Source organism: Lutjanus erythropterus, chromosome 19, assembly GCF_056507025.1.
Source record: "Lutjanus erythropterus isolate fLutEry1 chromosome 19, fLutEry1.hap2, whole genome shotgun sequence".
Taxonomy (NCBI): domain Eukaryota; kingdom Metazoa; phylum Chordata; class Actinopteri; order Lutjaniformes; family Lutjanidae; genus Lutjanus; species Lutjanus erythropterus.
This window is the reverse complement of record NC_139335.1, coordinates 30,055,638-30,078,545: the sequence shown is the minus strand read 5'-3', so window position 1 is coordinate 30,078,545 and position 22,908 is coordinate 30,055,638. Positions and strand designations below refer to the sequence as shown.

The 22,908-nt window shown below is 40.5% G+C and overlaps 1 protein-coding gene across 2 annotated transcripts in view; it reads left to right on the top strand.

The window, feature by feature from the left end:
• The window catches only part of LOC146310086 (junction plakoglobin a-like), a 146,402-nt gene extending 124,080 nt beyond the window's left edge, over positions 1-22,322 (top strand). For both annotated transcript variants that reach the window (XM_084743686.1, XM_084743687.1), the window contains exons 12-17: positions 390-509; positions 2,627-2,777; positions 4,918-5,039; positions 7,251-7,293; positions 17,541-17,680; positions 20,703-22,322. In XM_084743686.1, the coding sequence (XP_084599812.1) occupies positions 390-509; positions 2,627-2,777; positions 4,918-5,039; positions 7,251-7,293; positions 17,541-17,677 (573 nt within the window). In that variant the 3' untranslated portion in view covers positions 17,678-17,680; positions 20,703-22,322. The remainder of the gene's footprint in view (positions 1-389; positions 510-2,626; positions 2,778-4,917; positions 5,040-7,250; positions 7,294-17,540; positions 17,681-20,702) is intronic.
• Positions 22,323-22,908: the final 586 nt, after the last annotated feature.

Genomic DNA, 22,908 nt, shown 5'->3' with positions numbered 1-22,908 from the left:
GCCCTGTTTTTTGTTATTATGATTGCTACTATTTTCCTCTAAGGTTTGCATGTTTACATGAGTTTGCCAAGTGAGATTCTACAAACCCTCACAAAGATGTTAAATTGCTCACTTGAAGTTGATGAATGCCACATATTTATGAGGATATATACGTAAGGCTACCTATTCTGCCACATTTGGTGGCAAGTTTCCTTTACAAAAATGTTCAACTGTTACCAAAGAGTAAAAAGATGATTTTCAAACTGCAGAGCTTCAAGGCCTGCTGTCAGAACTCAGCAGACGAAAACAGAACATGTTTTGGTGATGTCAGCGGTGGCGTTCAGTTAGCCGGTGTATTTCCTCTTTGACGTGTCTCTGCCTCCGTATTTTTTGTCTTCCTCTGTTCTCAGGACGGCGTTCGTATGGAGGAAATAGTAGAGGGCTGCACAGGGGCACTTCACATCCTGGCCAGAGACCCCATAAACAGAGGAGAGATCGCCAGCATGCAAACCATACCACTGTTTGTACAGGTACACTCGTACATGAGTATGATCCATTACAGATACAAAAAAATGAAATCAGATTACAGTTACATTTAGTAAAAGTCTGAATACATTTTTAAAATAACTCTTCTAACCCTGTGTATGGCATGCAGGTTATCAGACTTCACAAACTACAGAAACCTGAGCAGCCAGGTTGTTTTCACTTCTGTGTCCTGAATAGTTTTCCAGTGGACTGACCGAAAGTTATTTGATGAATGGAAAGCTTTCAGTGGAATTCTACTTCTAGTTTGAAGACATCTATTTGGGAACCATAAGAATGTTCTCCAACTAGGATGACCTTGTGTCCCACTTTACATGGGACTGCACAGCATATTATATCCCATGTATTGAGACTGTGTCCCACATTTTGATCAGCTCTAGTTTTCAAAAGTTAAACCTATGCAGGACAGGCACTTTTCTAACAACTGTGTGCAACTGTGCACACACGAACATTTGCTACCCTATACCCAATCGTGAAAATTGCAAAAAGTCCCAAACTATGCAGACTTAGGGAGAGTATGTTGGAAACTACCACAAAGAAAAGGAAGTCCAGCTTCAACAAAGATTGGGAAACTACTTGTCCATTGTCTTTTATTTGCTACTGAATCAACCTCTCAGCATTTCCCACACAAACACAGTCTTTGTCCCACATTTGGTTTGTAGGGATCTGGTCACTCTACCTGCAGCCACACACATTACTTTTGGTTTTAACTTTGTTAAGGACAAGCTGTGTATGTGTGCACATGTGAGCGTCAATAGCTCAACTTTGCAAAATGTTTACTTAATTCAACATATATTTTTGCATTCCAAACAGCAAAACTGATGAGTGGAACAAGTTTCTTTCATGCATGAAAACGACAGACACATACATAATCAAAAAATAGATAAAAAAATGGATGTTTCATTTTTTAAATATATATCTAACGAACATCACCTTGTATTTTGCTTTTTGATCATCTATATTACATTTCACGATGATATCAGGTATCATCTGAGAGCAGCAGCTCACCTGCCTCTGTGTGTGTGTGTGTGTGTGCTGATCAGGCTGCTGCTGCAAGGATTTTACTGATAAAATGATGCACGGAGTCCATAAATCAACTCATCAGTTAGACGTGCTGTGGATAATTTACCCTATATGTAAAGTGCCATAATGATCTATAAAAAAAATAACTCGTGAGCAGTGGAGGGAGACAGTACTGCTTGTTCCATCCATCTATTATCCACTTGTCCAACAACAATAACAAATGGTATCGAGAACACACCAGCCTGACAAATCTGAAAATGAAGAAAGTTCTCCTGCGCTGTTCTAAATACATCCCTTTAACACTACAAGTGCCAGAATTTCAAAACTACTAGAACTGCCATCAGCGGCCATTTTGTCCTTTGAACTCTGAACTTTAATCCCTCATTATGAAAACCAAATTAAGAAATAAATGCAATTATCATGTTATTCTGATATCTTTTAAAAATTGAAATAACACGTCAATTTTGTATGTCTGCCATCACGTTTATTACACTTTATTTATTGTGTATGTACACAGCAATATTTTTTCTGAATGCAATAACATTTGTGATCCCATTCAAGTTTTAGATAAATTTTGAATTACTCATAAAAATTGGCAACATTGCTTGTCATATTTTGTTTCAAAATTTGAGAGCAAAAAAAATCCAACAAAGTATAGGCACTACGAAAAAAAGGCTTACAACCATCCCCAGTCTCCCCTATTTTATGTTCCCCAGAATTTTTATTATTATTTGACTGATTTCAACCATTTAGTCTAATTATTTTTATTTTCACTTAAGCAACTTAATGGAACTAGCATCCACTTGTGACTTGTGATGCTGACTTGCTAAGCAACAGTGGTATTTTCTGTGCAGTCAGGTTGAACTTTTGTGGCAGAAATAGATGAATATGAACACATTTTCTTTGCCTTTTGTGAAGTTTCGAAAGAATTCAACAAAGTTATTTCACACATAAATTTGAAAATGGTCAAAATGACCACCTTGGCTGTTCTAGTGTTAAGATCACTGGTTTGTGTGTGTGTGTGTGTGTGTGTGTGTGTGTGTGTGTGTGTGTGTGTGTGTGTGTGTGTGTGTGTGTGCAGCTGCTGTACTCGTATGTGGAGAACGTGAAGCGGGTATCAGCGGGCGTCCTGTGCGAGCTGGCCCTGGACAAACAGTCTGCAGAGCTCATCGATGCAGAGGGAGCGTCGGCACCGCTCATGGAGCTGCTGCACTCCAACAACGAGGGAATCGGTTCGTCTCTGTCCTCTTCTTCTCAGCTAACAGCTAGGTTTTGCCCAATATGGGCCGTTTTATGCAAAGATGTTTCAGACCAACATATGCGAATATATATTGTGAGCTGATGTAACTTTACCTGATGGGGTTAACCTTTTCTGAAGCAGTGCATTTCAGAAAAGGGTAAGCCCATCAGCTGAAATCTTGTCTCACTTTCACCGAGTTCCCTCAAACACGCAGCATTTCCATCCACCTGTTTTTATGGAAAAGTTGATGTGGAAACAAATCATGATTTACATGAAGCATCTGACTTCAACATCAGATCATCAGTTCTGTGTGCAGTGATGAGACTGTAATCTTTCTCAAATTATCACATGAAACAAACAGAAAAGTCATATTTCCATTATATTTTCTACATGGTTTGGTCTTTGACCAGCACTCTTTAAGGTACCACATCTCATTGTGTCCTCTTCTTCTGACATCTTTGGAAAATTAGCAGCACCTGCTGTTTTTCTTGGTAAACTAGCTCCTAATATTTACATCATGGTAGAAACATGTATTAAATTTAAGGAAAACTTTGGATTTTTTGAAGTGGGTTTTTAAATAGCTTGTTCAGATTCACTGATATTACACAAAAACTAGGGCTGTCAAAGTTAACTTGTTAATAATGCGTTCACGCAAATTCCTCCGCCGTGCGATTAATGCACGCTCTGTTATATTGGCCCGACCCATAGTTTGAATGAGAAGCGAGCTTCCCTGTCACCCGACAATGTAAAGGCTTGTCTGTTTACACAACAGGCTCATCGCAAAGAAATAGAAATATATGAAAAGGGAGATAAGCGAGAGCTGATCAAGCTGCACCTGAAGCCAGGTAAAAGTAAAAAAGTTCATCATAATGTTACTGTACACTTCTGTGGTGCGTGATTTTTTACTCCAAGTCTGATTTGTGTACTATTAAATACTTAGTTACTTGATGCCACTTGATCTTACCTGTGAGGGAGGAGAGATGAGCTGCAGAGAGGAGGGAGTGTGTGAACCGACTGATATAAAAACTTTACTGATGTTACTGTACAGTTTTGTGGTTTAAATACTACAGATTTAAATATCTGTCTCTGTAAAGGTCAAACTGACAGACGCGCTGCATTATTGTAACTCATGATGAATTGGTTAAAATTTGCATTAAATTTGGATTGAAACTTGACTACTGTGTGATACAGGTGAGGACATATTCAGCTGTTGCTGTTGTGCAAGTGGACGTCCTTTTTTGTTTTCCACCTTTATTATAGATCAGAGCAACAAATCTGGGTATTTTGCTCCCACGTCATGATTCCATCCCATTATTTGGGTGAAAACAACCACTCTGTCAGTCTATACAAGCTCTGAGGTCTTTGCCAGTTAAAATGCATGAAATAAGAAAACTGCATCAATGTTGAGCTATTAGGAGCTTGAATCTTTTGAGCAGTCAGGTGAACAATCATGCTGGGTCTTTGTCAATCAAAGATTAGCGTCAGGAAGCGTCTGGAAGAAAGACTCTACCTAGAAGCCGTAGGTGGTAAATCCTGACATATACGAGTACCTCCAGGTGACGCGCTTCTGACATCTGTCACTTTTTAAGGCGCTATTTTGCTTTTTTAGTCATCTGTCCAGTGTAAACTAATTACATTCCCAACATTAACATGCATATAAATGACACTAGTCTTCTCTATGTGGCACTGGAGCTTTAACAGTGTTTTTTTTAAACCCAAAATACTGCATGTCTGAGGGAAATGACGTTTGCTGCACCTTGAAGCTGCCAGCCACTGAGCAGCTCCACTGGTGTAAATGAAGGAGGGCCAAGTCAGTGTCCTACTTTACAGCATTGGCAGCTTAATTTTAATTTTGCTCATGAATATAGTTCTGAATCGGATTATTTTTGCACAGCAAAACTGGCAAACATTTCATTACTCTGATTGTTTTTGCAAGAAGAAAAAGTTTATTTGAAAACTATGATGACTGGTTAAATTTGTGTTAATTCTTGTGATCACACGTTTGCAAATTCTTGGAGAGTTGGGAGTTTTGAGTGAAATGACCTTCAGTTCTTCAAAGAGTACAAATGAGTTTCTGTATTTTTCCCTTAAGTCTGTTTATAAATGACTGTGATGTTGCTCTCTCCCTGCAGCCACCTACGCTGCAGCAGTGCTGTTCCGAATTTCAGAGGACAAGAGTTCAGACTACAGGAAGAGAGTTTCGGTGGAGCTCACACACTCGCTCTTCAAACACGACCCCGCCGCCTGGGAAATGGTAAGAACCCTGCATGTGTGAATGTAGGGGTGCTGTCCTGACACAAAACTTTCACCAACCTTAGAAAACACTTCTAAGTGTTAGACAGCATAGTTCACAATAAAATATGTCTTGCAAGAGTGTACCAGAAGTGTACTTTAAACTACAACCACTTTCCAAACTGGAACTTAGAAAAATCAGAGAAAAGCTAGTCTCTTTATGCTATACTTAAAATATATATATGGTGGAGTGTTCAGTCTCACTACCTGAGGGAATAAACTGCTGTGTAGTCTGGTGGTACCCCTGGGGATACTTCTGTATCTCTTGCCAGATGGCAGTCTGGATGCTTTCTGTTTAGTCCTCTGTAAAAGTTAACAAGAACTTGGTAAACCTGCTGTGGGAAATTTGCCTTCTTGCGTTTCCTTCAGAAATATAGCCCTTTCCGAGCCTTCTTTACCAAGGTGGAGATGTGTATGATGTCCATGACAGATTCTCTGTGATGCTGATTCCCAGGAACCTCAACCTGCTCCACCTCAGCAACAGTCTGCTCCTTTGTTTTCTTGACAGTGAGCAGTAGGTCTTTATTTGTGCACCTTTCTGCAGAATTGTTGATTTTCTTCTTGATTTTAAGGCTCATCCTGTCAGTGATGGTGGTGTCATCTGTGAACTTCCCGATAGAGTTCTCCCCATGTTGGGGGCTGCAGTCGTGGGTGTACAGTGTGAACAGGAGGGGGGAGCTGGAGCACTACAGGGGAGCAGTTGACACGCTAATCCGAACTGTCCGGGGTCTGTTTGTGACAAAGCCCCATATCCAGTTGCAGACTGTGGTACTCAAGCCAGTGTTAAGTTTCAGCTTCCTGGGGGAGATTGTGTTGAAAGCTGACCTGAAAGCAACAAACAGTATTACTGTATAGGTGTGTGGAGGGCAGTGGAGAAGGCATCCTCAGTGGATCTGTTGGTTCTAAATGCAATCTGGTGAGAATCCAGGCTGGCTGGGATGCTATTTTTTTTACAGCGTGTAATGTAGAACTAGTATCAGGAGGTGGGTACCGGGGGTGGTAGTCATTTAGATGATACACTGCAGACTTTTTAGGCATTGGGACGATGGTGGCTTCAAGATGAAGCAGGTGGCAACACTCGCCTGTGAAAGTGATATGATAAAGATGTCAGATGCCAGAGATGTTAACAGGCCAAGCAGCTTTTCTCATATTCACTCTCAGCAGGATTTTTCTTGCATCATCTGTGGCTACTGACCAACGCAAGAAGACTTTAAAGCTGACTCTCGAACATAAAATGTATTATTTAGTTCGTCTTGAGAGTCTCCTGCTTTTGTAGCCTGTGATGTTCTGCATCACTTGCCACGCATCTTTGGTGCTGCTGATGTTGAGCTCTCTCTCCACGCTCATACTTCCACTTTGCGTCCTTGATGCTAGCTTTCATGTGCACTGGTGGCTCTGTAAGTTTCCTTAAAGGCTCTGGATAAAACCCTCACCTCTCCATTAATCCAGGCTTCCTGGACAACAGATGATTTGATTGTCCTTGCGACCACCACATCATCAACGTATTTGCTGCTGTATGATGTCACTGATGATGTATACCCCTAAAGACTGATGCGGTTCTACATCACAGACACTTTCATCCCACTGCCTGTATCTTAATCTTGCTCCCTATTGGGTCTTTCTCTCTTTTTCTCTTCACACACAAAGAGACACACACTCACACTCTTTGACATACCGCCTCACCCATCTGTTGTGCATCCTTTCTTATGCATACTACAAGTGTTCCTTCAGACTACACAGATGAGATCTGAATACTAATACCAAGCTCAACAGGCCTCCGACGTGTCCTTAAAAGAATCTAAATCATAAAAGCCCACACTCATATATGCTTAGAAATTCAAATAATTTAATATTGTTTGTTTGTTTTTATGAAAAAAGATCATTGTAATAATCTGAAGAAATCAAGCATTGTGTACATATGTTAAGCAGTGACACAGTACCAGTCTGTGCGCTGCTGGCTACTACACCAAGAAGGTGTTATGAGGCAAAAACAGACAAATTAGTAGCAAACTGTCCCATATTTCTCTGTGTGTCTCCACCTCCACCTCCACCTCGTTCCCTGTGAGAAACACTTTATTGAAGTGTCTGCTTTAGACAGAAACAGTGTTGCCATAGCTGTGTATAAAATCATTGCGTGTTTTGTTCATCTCTGTGCCTGTCTGTTTCTCTGCAGGCCCATACTGCAGTTCCATTAGAGCCTACATACCTAGCTGATGGTGAGTACTTTGATTTACTGGGGAAAACTCCCACAACATTGCTTTAATGTAGATACACAGATCTAACATTTTTGTCATTCGGTACAGTTTGTTATCCACAATGCAAACCCAACTGTCATATTTCTTCAGCAGTTAATTAAGAATAGTTTATTATTATTCGTTGTTCTATTTATTTTCAGAGTTTGGCCATAGTTTCTCATTTATTGAAACACGGTACTCATCAGAGCCGGTCCCGATCTCTGTGGGGCCCTCGGCAAAATCCTGCTGACAGGCCCTCCTAACTGACCTGAGAGCCACGTGAACCATTTACCACACAGTCACACCTGACAGCCCAGTGCTCCCACTACAATCCTCCCTCCTTTAAGACAGTCTGCTCTATCCGTCGGTCAGAAAATAAGCAGATCTGTAGAGAAAAGAATGAGGTACAAAAAACAGTATTGATTCAATAGAATATTTTTGTGTAGAATCTTAAGATAAGTGAATATTAACGTTAACATAAGTGAGAAATTTTAGAATATATAAAATGTAGAAAATGCTAAAACGCAACACTGATCTTTGGCTCTGCTGGCTGGTAATTTGTCAGTTAATTGATTTTAAATTCAATATTTAATGAATCATCAGTCCATTCATTTCCATCTTGCATTAGTTCAGAGTTGTAATCATTGATAGACAGTAACTAAGTACATTTACATCAAGTACTGTGCTTATTTTATACTGAACTTGAGTTCCATTTTATCCAGCTTTATGCTTCTACACTACACCCCAGAGGCAAATACTGCACTATTTAATCTACAAAGCTGAAAAAAAGTCTGTTTTATTTGATGGTTTTATATGATGCATCGCTGTAGATTAAACCAGCCAACAGTGACCTCTCAAGTAGTTCAAATGAGCTCAACCTTAAACATCTACAGCAGTAAACAGCAGCAACATTAATGCAATAATATCAATACAGAAAACATCAGATATAAACACTGACAGGGAACATTTTACTGCAACATGAATACATTTACTTTAAATATATTTATCTGATAATATTTCTATACTTTAACTGGATTTTACTGGATGTGTCTGTAAGCAGGATACAGACAGACAGACTGCAGCTCAGCTAACATCAGACAGACAAAAGGAGGAAGGAGCATCAACTGAACGTTACTGTGAATGAATGATTTCAAACTTGGACAGGAGGAAACACAAGTTTACCTGATTACTGTTCACTGACTGACCGATCGGTGCTTCTGAAAGTAATTTGACATCCGAAAGCACCCAAACGTCACTGGAACTGATGTCTGATTTCACTGTGGAAAGAAATATAAGTTGTATTATCTAAAACTTCATACAAAGATAAAGGTGAGAGAGAAAAATGTGTCTTGGTCTTTTTGAACTACAAAATTCCAGAGTTTACCTGCTTTCTTTACGCTCCGTTCTGACAGTGCTGTAACCACAGGGAAATTACAGAATGAGGTCTTTAATAGGCTCCCCTGATGGGAAGAGTCAAACTTAACACAGAGAAATGAAACACATAATATCAGTCAGTGTGACACGTCCTGAGACTGTAATTATCTTTTATAGAAATCATAGAAAATCATAGAAAAAATATGGTTCAGAATAAAAAATGCGTGACTCGTCACATTTGTACGTTTTCAACAATATTGAGGAGGTATTCTGTTAGTCTGTTTATATCCGTGGCGACATTTCAAACAGGAACCACTAATAGCTAATTCTGAATACTTTTACTTATGTCAGTTTGCCAAAATGTAAACAAATAGGGTAAAAACAGAGCTTAGAAGAGAATACAAGGACCAACTTGGAGCTGACATAACCTGACATAACCTAACATGCACAACAAAATCACAGTTGTGGTCACTTCACGCTGCACACACGCAGAACATATACACAGATAATTCAATTCAGAATTTAATAAAATCTAAATTTGTGGTTGAATAATGCTGTATGCATTGTTCATCATCTTAAGATCTGCTTTAATCCAAACCCCACATTTCCTTTTCCAATGCCTACAAGTGTATTTCTGTCAAAGGTGATATGTGTTTCAGCAATAAAGACGAAAAAATACAGACTAAAACAAAAATGCAGCAAAGGTTGAAGGAACTACAGGTCATGGGGTCGGACTTGATGGCATCGCATTGAACTGGTTAACATTCTACCTCAAAAATAGAAGCTTCTTTGTTAACAAAGGCGACTTCTTCTCTCCCTCAGCTAGCATCTCCTGCAGCGTCCCACAAGGTTCCACCCTAAGTCCCATTCTGTTCTCCATATACATGTTCCTGCTCGGTCAGATCATTCAAAAAAAAATATGACATTTCCTTCCACTGTTGTTCTGAGGACACTCAGCTTTATTTACCCCTGAAACCAACCAATCCAAACTGACCAGCATCTTGAACTGCCTTGATGACATAAAGTGTAGGATGTCACAAAACTTCTTTCAGCTAAATGAAGGCAGGTCTGAAATTATCCTCTGACTCCATCAAACTGATCCTGAACAGACTTGGCAACCCGTCCAGTCTTGTCAAACTCCCTGCCAATAACCTTGGTGTGATTTTTTTTTAAATCATGCCTTTATATCCTCCCGCTTAGACCACTGCAACCCCCTGTAAACTTGGATTAGTCAGTCGTCCCTCTCCGGATTGCAGTGGGTCCAGAATGCTGCAGCCAGGCTTCAAACAGATACCCAGAAGAGCAGCCATATCACCCCCCATCCTGGCCTCTTTTCACTAGCTACCTGTACACTACAGAACTGAATTTAACTGGCCTTCCTCTACATCGAGGACCTTGTAATCTCCTATGTTACCTTTAGGTCTCTCAGGTCAGATGACTTTGGGCTCCTTGCTGTCCCACTGTTTAATTAAGCTTAAAGGTGGCTTTGCTTTCATGGTTGTAGCCCCTGAAATGTGACTTGACTCAGCATTTACATGTACCACCATTGCAAAGACCTACATGCCAGCACAGGAATAGCATTATATGTTGGTGTTAACATGTTTCCACCTATCAGATTGCAAAAGCACTTTTGACTTCCTCCAGTTTCAGTCAAATTTCCTTATGAGTTCAGCCTGTTCTGGCTTCCCTTTAACCTCTGTATGAGGTGCACTTGGCTTTCAAGTCGCCTCAGTGTAAACCCATCCTCGTCAGGTGATGTGGTATGAAAAGCGAGAAAGTCCACATGTGGATCAGGTGTGGTGGTTGGTTGGGTCAAAGAAACATAGGACCTACACCCTCGAGGACAGGGGTCATGTCCCATGTGAAACCAAGAGTCAAAATTATCTCAGGTTTAAAGTTACATAACATCTGTAACGCAACCTATACATCTTTTCCCAAACCCAGCAAAGTAGTTTTGGTGCCTAAACTTAACCAAACCACTTCACAACGTTAAGCAGCTGTTAAAAAGGCTTTCTGGCAGCATCACATTGACGCTAAAAGGTACCTTGTACCTTACCTTCTAATATTGATATGAGACAAAGAGGGAAAATAGATCAGTGTTTGATGACCTGGGATGAGAATGGGTTGGGGCTGATTTTTTATTTTCATTTTTTTATTATTTTTTGGGCTTTTGCCTTTTTTTTGGATAGGGACAGGTGAAGATATGACAGGAAAGAGGGTAGGGAGAGAGGGAATGACATGCAGCAAATGAGTCACAGGCGGGAATCGAACCAGCGACTGCTGCAGAGGACCAACAGCCTCAGTACATGGGGCAAACGCTCTACCAACTGAGCTCTGGGAGCACCCCAGGTTGGAGCTGATTAAAAAAAAAATCAATGCACTAGTAGGACAAGCAGCTCTTCCTGTGGAAAAAAAACACAGAGCTCCATTTTAAAATACAAGCATGTCACTCTGAATGGAATTTCAATTACAGGAGGAACAGTGAGTTTGATGAAAAACTGTAGGTAATTGCAGCTGTAATTATTGGGTTGGGGATAAAAAATTGCCCATGTACGTGCTTTAGGCAGGATTAAAATCACTGACCAGAGCAGGTGATGGAAAAATCCTCCCATTTCCCATTGAGAAAAAACAAAACCAGTCCAAATGGAGCTTTAGAGTGGTGTGACAGAGTGATGCTTATTTTCCCCTCCGTGCTCATCTTTTGTTCAGATACTGGCTTGTAGACAGCGTATTAACCAAACACGTCCTCATACCTAAACAACAGCACAGGTCCACTGCCAATGATTCTCAAAACAACACTTATGACCGTTGGACAGTACCATCAACAGGCGGACCAGACTGTCAGTATATGACGTTGGTTACATGGGCAGAACAGTCAATCAGACTTGACCGCTACTTCGTCCTGGTACTACCTAGGGATGTAACGATTCACTCATGCATTAGATTTTAATGTGTAAGATACAAGTGCATCGGTTCAGGCGGCCTGTATCGGTAAAAAGCTGAACATGAATCGGAAACAGATCGATGCAGCACCAGCATATCAATACATCTCGTGCATGTGTTTCATTTTTGAATCATTGGCTATTTAAAAATTTTAAGATATATTGTATTGTTGAATATGTATCGAGATACAAATCGAATCGGACTCAGTCAGTGAGACCCACAGTCTTAGTACCAGCTCTTAATTGTATCCAGATGCACACAGACCTGACACACAGTCTGTGTATGAGCCAGTAGTAGGCAGAAATCATAGTGTGGGTGATGGACTAAGCCCGTCCACAACCAATCATATGCAATAGGTTCTGAAACGCATATGTTAAACATAATATGTCCTCACAGCAATGCACCACAGTTCAATCATACAAGTTTTATGCATCATGACACTAAGATAACCGCGGCCACCAAATATGAGTGGCAAGCAGCAGCTCTGATAAACCCGAACGAGTGCAACTGTTTGAAGAGAAACTGGTGCAGGAGTTGGTGTCTGGGCTGATGATGATGGCTGCGCTTCCTCCTGCTCCTCACATTGTCTTCTTGTGACAAACTGAAGCAGATGGCTTTGTTTCTGTCTGGTTTACATTAACTCTTGGCCAGACAGCATTTTTGACAAAGTTTTTTTCAACACCCATAAAATATTCAGTTCTAAGAATATGTTAACATGGAATAATCAAAAGAAAGAACAGATCTGATAGTTACACACACACACACACACACACACACACACAAAAAAAACATTTTGTTCAAGCTTCATTCATTCTTTTTTATAAGCACTTGAATGTTGGTTGGTTGCAATAAAAAGAATCCACTTTTCAGTCAAAAAACTGAGGCTAATAGACCTTCAACAGGCAAAACCTGATGAAGGTCTAGTACCAAAACAAAAACAAATACATTTCATATTGCAAGTTAGACAGTGTGCAGGAGTCCTTTTGCAACTTTTTGGTCTACTTTTCCCTCTCCTCTGCACCTGTCACCTCTTAAGCAGAATATTGACTTCAAGTTTTTATTTTTGGTTTTATATCACCTCATATTATGTGTGTGACATCACTGTCACCAGTGTTTATTTAACGTTAGCTGTGTGTGTCCCCTGGCATCCGGACAAAACACCCTGTCCAATCTCGCATGTTTTAGATGTTCACTGACAAAATTTGATCTCTCATCATCATATGGTAAACAAAACACAAGAAAAAAGAAATGCTTAAGTTCTGATTTGACAACTTATATTGTGTTTTTACTGCTTTGAGTTATATTTACTGTTCAGCCACAGCTCCTCTGCCTACAGTGTCACTCAGCGACGTATGCTGTCCAACCCACGGTCTGCAGGCCTGCGTTCTGATTGGCCAAGGCGATGGGCGCAACCAAGTGTACGGCTGGGAGAAGGGTTCAGAAACTTATGTTTTCCTTAACAAACAGAAATAAATCAAAAATAAAAAGGAAATACAGGACAGATCCATTGAGAGGACTGCATGGTTACACAAATGACATTAAACGTGGTTAAAAGCAACTGTTTGGTTAGGTTGAGGAAAAGAATGTGTCCTGGGTTAAAATCAGTCATTGCTGACTTTTGGTTTCATGCAGGACATGAACCTCGGTGACCTGGTTGAAGGTTCTCACCCCTCCATGTCCACACATGGGCTTTCTTCATATTTTCACTTTCCCAGTCATAAGTATTACGGCCACTAGAGGTCGCCACCTAACAATAAACATAATTAAATTCACGGCTCATCTGCTTGTACAAACGACTTTTGTGTCCATTTTGCTGGTGAGAAAAGGCATTAACCACAAAATAAACACTTTTTTAATGGAACACAGCTAAAAATAAGATGCCTGCTAACTACTAAAGAAATTGTTATAAATGTCGCTCTCTGCCATAAAAGAGGAGATATAAAATGTGTGATTAAAGCTTATCTTGCTACCTGCCGCAGCTGCTGCCTTCCACCCTTCTAGACTCTGAACACACACACTATTTTTGCTCTCTTTATTGTTTGCCGTCAAACACAAGGCCCCCTGCTTCTTCTCTCCTCACGCGTCTCCAAACTTCACAACAGGTGGAGGTAGCCTCACACAAACCACACAGCCTCATTAGACAGAATCCCAGAGGAAAAGTGAGCTGTCACCACAGCAGAAAGACGCTCAACACACGGCAAACACGCCGACTCCATGTCCAAATAAAGCTGGACATCTACATGCACAGCAATCAGCCCACCTATACACACACACATAGATCACATTAGTATTCCTGTCATACACCTCCTCAACAGCAGGACCACCACGCACACGTCATGATGCAATCACGCAGGTAGGATCCCTGCTGTCGGCGGAACAGACACGGGCCATGAAGCTGCTGTGCCATATGTGCGTGTGTGTGCACGTGACACCCAAAAGTACCTGGAACTTTTAGTCCTAGGAACGACTTTTCAAGGAACTAAAAGATTCCATCAGCCCGTTGCTATCTGCGTTTCTATTGCGGATGAAAGACCCGTGAAGGTTAAGCTAATAACGACATCCTGATGTTAAAATGAAAGGGATGTACAGCAGTAAATAAATACTGTTTGCATGCTGCATCATATTTGCTTGTTTTGGCCAGCGTTTCTTCAGAGCTAGCTGAAATCTAGCTAGCTAAATTTCAGGAGGAGAGCAGCTTCATGGCAGGTCAACACCAGCAGCTAATGATGTGATGAATGGTTTTGACTGGCAGATGATTAGAAGGATGGGCATGCCAATTTATTCATTAATTTTTTTTGGCATTCTGCATCCTCTGTTGGCCCTGGTGCCCCACTTAAAAAATCTCTGTTAACAGACACCCCATGTCAAGGACTTGGAGCACAATCTCTGCAAAAAAAGACTTATATTTGTATTTATATTAATTATACAAATTCAATCTTTTCTCTCTCTTCTTTTTTTGTATTGGTGCAAATACAATACAGTAGTGATTACAGATACAACAGCGATTGAGACAGAGACAAAATACACAAGGCAAACAGACAAAAAGAGACACAACAGAAACATATAAACAGTCTCAGGAATTGTAATAAAGATATTGACATTGTCATTTTTGGGGGGCTCTTTTATAGTTCTTGTGTATTGAAAGATAAAAGGTAAATAAAAATAAATAAATACATAATAAAAGCAATTTAAGGCATCTTTCTGCAGTTAAGAGGGTCTGACTTGGAAAACTCATCTCAACATGCAAACCTCAGAGGAATTTTAATTAATAACTAAAGTAAATAAATAGTTTATAACTGATATTTTTCAGTCTTGTGGTTAGTGAGTTTTTATGTACTGACTATACAGTGAAATACATCCATATAGTGTTTTATAAGTACAATACAGCACTACAGATAGTAACAACATATGTGTAAATATATCAAACTGCAGTGTGTGCAGTGACTCATAAATCAGACCTACATCTGTTCAGAACAGGCTGTAAACTACCAAACAAGTATGCAAGCAAGGAGAGAAAGAGGAGATCATGAAGGAGCGGAGGAGAGAACTGAAATAGGGCGTAGAAGAAGCAAGAGGAAGTGAGGGAGAGAAAAGTGTTTAAACAAAGGCGAAAAACAGAAGACAGCGCTCCCCTTCTCCCCTCTCCTCTCCGTCAGTTTTCTCTCCCTCACTAAATCGTTCTTCTCTCATTTCCTCTGTGTACACATTCTGTGTAAATCCCTCCATCTCACCATCTTTAATTAATGTGTTAGTCTTCATCCCGAGTGTATCCCTGCGAGTGTGTGTGATTGAGGAGAGTGTTGGTTCTTATTTAAAGCCAGGATCTCCGTCATTTTTTTTTTTTTCCTAGACGCTTAATCCACTGCAGTCGTGCACGCACGTGCATACACACACTCGCCTGTGCACGCACACAGAGCTGTCAGTAGTTGTAATGGAGGTCAATTGAAGGTGCCGATTTCATAGTGCAGTTGTCGGAGCGAAATGAACTCATTTATTCAGTATCTAGTGTCTCTCGGTTACACCTTCTATACAGTCAGTCAACCTGCACACATTCATCATTAGGCTTATGCAGTGGAGTGTGACGCAGCAATGGAGGGCCGAAAGTGGCCGTCTGGCTATGCATTTGTTATTGTCAATCACACAAAGTATTATGAAAAATGCACCTCAATGTAAAGTGTGTAAAATATCAGATAGAAGCATATATTATATGCTCATATAACTCACTCCAAACCATTTAACGCACACCTATAATATGATTATCCTGATTATACCATGGTCATTTGCCAACAATATGACATTAATGCATTTGCAGATTTTTTGGTGAAGGTTTTGCACCCAAAATCAAAAGATATGAAGCAAAAGCTTACTGTTGTCAGGACAAGCAATAATTCTTGTCCCTTTTACAACTAAATTTAGCTGGCTTGCTGCAGTTGGTAATGATGCAAGCAAAGAGCTGTCCACACATATGAGCAATGTTGCGGCGGCACACTTGAGATTCCTCTCTCTGTAGATGAGATAATTAGGTTATTTATTCATAACTCTCATCATTTTCTTAAATCAGCCTTGTTTGTATATAGTTGGAGGACAGTTTACTTACTTGTAGCTCCCAAAAGTTCCCTTTTTTTTCCTTCAAACACTGTCCTTTTTTGAGGATATTCTTATAAAAAATCTGCTGTGATCTTATAAAAGGTGCTGCTTCTTCTCAGCCTCCTTAATTAGTCTCTCCTCCTCCTTTTGGCTGCTTTGATGAAGAGAAACACGAACATCAAGGATGCCACATCGCTTTTAACCAGATAAAATAGGTTGGAGGCGCGTGAAGCAACACTCAGCCCATTGGCTGACGCACAGAGCAGGTTAGGACATCCTGATTTAGGAAAACTGAAGCAATCAGCTGAACGACAGCGCTGTTTCTCTTAGTGACCAGCCTCAACCTTGGTACAGCCAGCAGTGCCATGTCAAAGGACCTCAGATGGCATGTAGGGAATAAGGAGCTCCGTGAGGTATCTTGGTGCCGAACCGTGCAGAGCTTTAAAAGCTAACAATAGTATCTTAAAAATCAATTCTGTATTTGACAGGCAGCCAGTGAAGTGCAGCTAAAACCAGAGTGATATGCTCAAATCTCCTCGCACCAGTGATCAGTGTAGCAGCCACATTTTGGACGTAAAGGGCACTGCAGTAATCGAAACTAGAGGAGGCGACGGCGTTGATAACTCTATTGAGGCCTTTAGTCGATAAAAATGATCTAAGGCTCGCATAAAAAGTACAACAAACATAAAATAATTTTAACGTTTATTTGTTTTCACATGTGGCAGTAACAACAGATACTTACCTGGCCTTTGGGATTACCGGAGAGAAAAAAAAAGAGCCATTTGTAAATCTGCACTCTCCATTTACAAATCTCATTTGTTTAAAGGAACAGTTCACCCCAAAATCAAAAATACATGTTTTTCCTCCGACTTTTAGTGCTATATATCCATCTAAATAGTTTTGGTGTGAGTTGCAGAGTTTTGGAGATATCAGCTGTAGTTTCATGTAGGAACTACTTTCTCTCTGCTAATGAGAAAATAGTAATGTCATGAAACTGCTTACAACAAGGTCTGTGGATTATTTGGAGTAACCTGCTCATGATTTCTGGAAAGAGACACTGATTTTTTTTGCCGTTTTGAACACCGGAAGCCGATTGCCATTTAGTTCCATTATATTGGAGAGAAGGCAAACATCTCTCCAAAACTCTGCAACTCATACCAAAAATGTTTAAATGGATAAATGGCACTACCCGCCAGGAAAAAAAAAAAATATTTTTGATTTTGGGGTGAATTGTCCCTTTAACCCATACACAAACAAAAACAGCTGATATCATCAGTGTATTTTGTTGATGAGGGTATCTCTGTCTCTGCTCCTCTGTGTCTCAGAGTTAGATGCCTCTTACCCTCCCTATGGCTACGCTGATCTGCCTCTGGACACCCTGCCGCTAGACCCTGACCTCCACGAGCCCTACATCCCCGACATGACCTACGACCCCAGACAGGCCTACCCCGAACCACTCTAACAGGTAAACACACACAAAATACTTTGTTGTCAAACTATTTTAGATTTTTTAATTAAAATATACATTAATAAAAGGTACTCCTGCGTGTACTCTACGAGGCAGCTGGACCAAAAGTGGTGCAGCCAATCAGGGTCCTAGGAATGACTACTGGCAGCTACAGGTGTGGTTTTAGGTGTGACGACAGCAAGAAGCGTCCATGGAAGTGACTTGTCTCAAACAAACAATGGTGGCTCCTGAAGAGGTTAGCGTAGATACTGTGATAGCATCAGTCATATCAGAACTGGAGATTATTTCTACATTGAAAAAGGAGCAAGAGTTTGATCTGATTGGTTGAAGTTAGCCCGTGCTTGATGTTACAGACAAATGGTTCATCTAGTCACCTGCCAAGTGTTTTTGAAAGTGCCTGCCCTCTTCCTAAAGGACAACCTCCCAGATGCTTCTGTGTAACAAACCATCTGGTGTGTCAGGTTACCCCTGTGTGCTACAAACCTCACTTTGAGAATCATTGCTGTGCTGTACCAAAAATGTGCCAAGCCAAAATTTGGCACTGTATATGTTGCTTTCTAGTCACTAATCTATCCCAGAGTCATCTGGATTACAATTACAACAATGTGCAGACTTGACAGCCTCAGCCTTATGTGCATTTCAGTAACAAGGGTTTCGGTAACAGGATTCCTGCAGTAACCTTAGACTGTGTCCACACAAAGTCGGCCACTCGGCAGAATAACCAGCTGTGTGTGTAGCCCAGTCACAGGCAGGAGCTGTGTGGCAGCAAAGTTAAGCAGACAACTTAGTGTCTCTAACTTTTTGTATGAACATGCATTTTAAAGACTGATGTAGCCAGTGATTCGGCACAGGCGTTGTCACTAACCTGTATTAATTTCATTAGAGGACGTGACCATAAAATATTGATTTGGTCAGCTGGGCTGTCCTGCTTCTTGCGAGATGTTGGCTATGATGTAGTTTTGTTGTTGGCCAAGTGAAAAGAGAGTAAAGAGGAAGAGATTGAACTGTTTTGTTGTTCATGTGCTTCACTGTCAGACGTCACAAAACAACCTCAAAATACTAGTATGGATAGAAGTTGTTTTCCCACAAAAAATGGTTTAAAATTTTAGGCGGATTATTGTACATGCCTTGACTTTCTAAATATCATGTAAATGAGAACCCTGGTTTCTGTAGGTGAGGTAGAGGATTAGAGAGAACTGATGTCCCCAGCTAGATTTCTCCTGGAGAACATTGATCTCTTGTCTAGCGTACAGATTCATCCACACTAGGATCAGGGGTTTGATTCAGTTTTATTTGTACTTTATCTTAAACATATCTCAGCAGTAGCATTTTGGTTGTAATGATCATATCATAGCACTCTGGTTAAGACAGCATATAAGCAGATTTCCCTAATGTCAGAATGTTCATTTGAATAAATAAAGTGCCAACACACATACCAGGAACATGCTGACAGAATACTTAGCTAATATGTGGGTAATATGCCTAGAGTGGCACCTTCACAGCGGGACTCCAGTCAGCCATGTCAGTTTTTTGCAGTTGTCAGTGGAGTGTGTGGACTCCAGCTGTACTGCTGTACAGTGTTGGTATTATCCCTGTGTGTGTATATCTGGCCCCTGGCTAAGTCAGCTGTGTCAGCTCTGACAGACTAGTGGGGAGTCCCACTGCATTTAACCTCTGTATGCCACTGACAACCCTGACGTAACAGCCGTGTGGCCTGCTGACCCGTATGTGAGCTCAGCCACCCTACAGAGGTTAAATGTATGAGACCCCTTCACCACTCTGTAAGAACTGGAGAAGCTTTTCGTCTGAGGAGTGAAATGTTTTCAAGAAATCTACAGCGAGGCTAGTTGCCTTCGTCCTGGATGTTTCAGAATATTCACAGACATGTGTTTTGCCTTTATAATGAAAGTATGTGCTTAAAGAAAATATCAACCAACACTATAGATATGCTGCTGGGCAGATGGATAAATCATTGGTCTTCCAGAACAAAATCCCACCCAAAACACAAATTGTGATTTTGACTGTTTGCATACAGATTAAACAAATAAGATACAACATGCTTTAGAGGTTTTGCTAGCTGTTTCTTCCCACTTTCATTCTTATCGCTAAGCTAGGCTAACCACTTCCTGATGTCAGCTCTATACTTGATGCAAGAGTGTATCTATGTTCCCACTGTTGTATGTTCCCAAGGCCCTATGTTCCCAGAGTCCTAAGTTCCAAAGGTCCTATGTTCTCAAGTTCATATGTTGCCAAGGTCCTATGTTGTCACAGGCATATGTTCCAAAGGTCCTATTTTCCCAGGGTTCTATGTTGCAAGAATCTTTAAGTTCCCAGGGCACTAAGTTCCCAGAGTTGTATGTTCCCAAGGCCATATGCTGCAAAGGTCCTATATTCCCAGGGTCCTAAACTGCCACGGTCCTATGTTCCCAGAATCCTATGTTCCCAAGGCCCTATGCTACCAGAGTCCTTAGTGCCTAGTGTCCTATGTTCCCAGAGACCTATGTTCCCAGGGTCCTATTTTCCCAGAGTCCTATGTTCCCAAGGACCTATGTTCCTGGAGACCTGTGTTCCCAAGGTCCTATCTTCACAGAATCCTTTGTTATATGCAAATCTTCAAACCTAATCCTAATCTATACAGCATTATGTGCTATATGGATCTGACAAACATAGGACTGGGGAGACAGAGGATGTTGGCAATATAAGACACTGAAAACATTTGATCCAGAACACAGGAATGAGCCCTTGATGAATAGACATGAGACTCTTCTTGTTCCACTATGGAAGAGCCAAAAAAGAGGGTAAATATGCCTCTTTACAGAAATGTTAAAATGTTCATTTAAGATTGGTTTTGCAGTTTAAAACTTGTTACAAGGAAATTAGGTGTGTAATCTTATTAGGCTGTATAATTACAGTTTATTTTCAGAGTGCCTCACTAATCAATTGTTAAGGCAGCTATTTTATATTTCTTCTAACCTGTTTGACTTTAGTATGCAGTAAATATTTGCTATTTTTGTTGCAGGAGAATCAAACATAAATGCAGAAAGATAACAAGAGAATGACCAAATCACAAGAAGAAAGACTGGAGGAATGGATGGAAGACGGAGGAGATTGGAGGTTTTAATCACAAAGGGGAATCAGCCCTGTCCGACAGGTGGAAAAAAAACTCCCATTTGGCAATCAAGAACTATCAAAAAAGGGTTGCTTATTAAAAGAGGTTTATTGTTGCTGTAAATGAAAAAAAATGTAACTTTGTTATAATGTTTTACTGTGGGCTGAAAGTGTGGGGGGTGTCTTTTGAGGCATTGTTACACGGGTAACTTTTTGAAGCAATCAAGTTAGGCAAGAAAGCTTTACAATGATACGCAGGAGGGACGTAACCAAACCCAGCTGATAATCCTCACCAAACATTTTAGCATTTCATCTGTAAAGGATTCATAAGTAAGTATGAATTTGCTGAAATGTTACATCATTGTAATGTCAGTGATGCAAAGCCTGTGATATTAGCTATGAATCTTTTTTTTTTTTCCTCACACGTGGATATCTCACCAAAAACACCCATATTAATCATTAAGAAGTTCCATTACATTATATTTAATTATACCCCCCAGTTTAGCCATCTTTTATTGACATCTCACTATGAAAACTATTAACAACTGTCTGCAAAACATGCAGCATTGAACAGGAGTAGATTTTCTCCCTGGTAATAATTACTGCCAATCACCATTGCTACCAAATGCTACCCGTGTACCCAGCCTGTAGCTGCTGTCTTTTAGATGTCTCCTCTGTGTATTTGAACAGTGCACATGTCCCAGGGTGTCCATGTGTGGTCGTTGCATGGTAGTATATCGTGTACTCATTGAGATATTCTTCACCTTTACATACTGAGAAAATTAAAAAACAAAAAAAAAACAAAAAACGACATCCTGGTTTTTTGCAAGCCATTTTGGATACCTGTCGGCCATTCGGAAAACCTCAGTGTGGACTGAAAATCCCACCATGTCCCAGCCTCACTTTCACCGAGCGGATATTCTGTTCAAATGTCCACAGGAAATGGACTACGAATCCCTACGCATCAGACCACAGATCCCACCATTTTCCAGTCATACCCGATTAGACCCATGCATCTCCAGTGGAAAAGGACCACAGCTCTGTGATCAGCCTTTCCGGGCGCCATGGAGTACACTGCAGAGTACATTTACTACAGTACTTACATTGTGCTTTGCCATAATGACTTTTGTACCAGAGGTGTGTCGATCATAGAAACTTGTCACCAACTGTATGTCACTGTCAATAGAGGGGTGGGGGTGGGGGGCTGCAAACTCTAATAATATACTAATACTTGCTGCTGCTCACAGCATGTATTAACGATTCAGTCTTTGATTGGTGTGCACCACCTTTTCTACCATCACATCATAGTACAGTCCACCGTGTCTGCATTGTAGTGTGGCTGCAGTTGGAATGTGGACATCGTGGACCGTTGGGGCACCAGGGGCAACTGTGCTTGTACAATACAAGGCTGCAGCAGCCTTAGCCTGCAATGTTAAGAAAGCACAACTACAATGACTTATCAATTGCTGAGGCAATCTACCACAGTTATAATGTTCCTGAATCTGAACATCATTAAATTTTGTTATAACTACTACTGGTGTGCATCATTCTGTTTGCGTGGAGGACGATCCGGCACTGAGGAAGATTTAAAACTGCCTACACTCAAACAAAGGAACAGAGTGAAAATGACAAGTAGTTACCTTCCTATCAATGGCTTATTTTTGATTGTTGATTGGAAAGTGCACTTTCACTTTCAGAAAAGAAAATGTTCTGCTGCACCTCAACATGGAAAGTGTTGTTGTCAGGTCTCTGCTGCTCCCTGCTGGACAACACTAGAATGCAATACACCTCTTCACTTTGTTTATTGTGGTGTGATTTGGTTTTAATGTGACATGGACAATTCATGTCATAATCAAAAGTAATCTGTTCATTTAGAAGGACAAAAAGATACAGGAAAAAATATATAGCAATGTTGACTGTATTTCTTTGCTTGATTTGTAATTATTTAGGCATCTTAAATCTTCCTCAGTATCCCACCTATTCCCACACTTTAGGAATTACTTTTTTTAAAACTTGGGTTTTATTTTCTCAGCTTAGGACCTTGGTTCTTTTGCGTGTGATAACATAAATGCTAATTATACCTGAGATATGGGAATGCAACGACATCATTGGGCAAA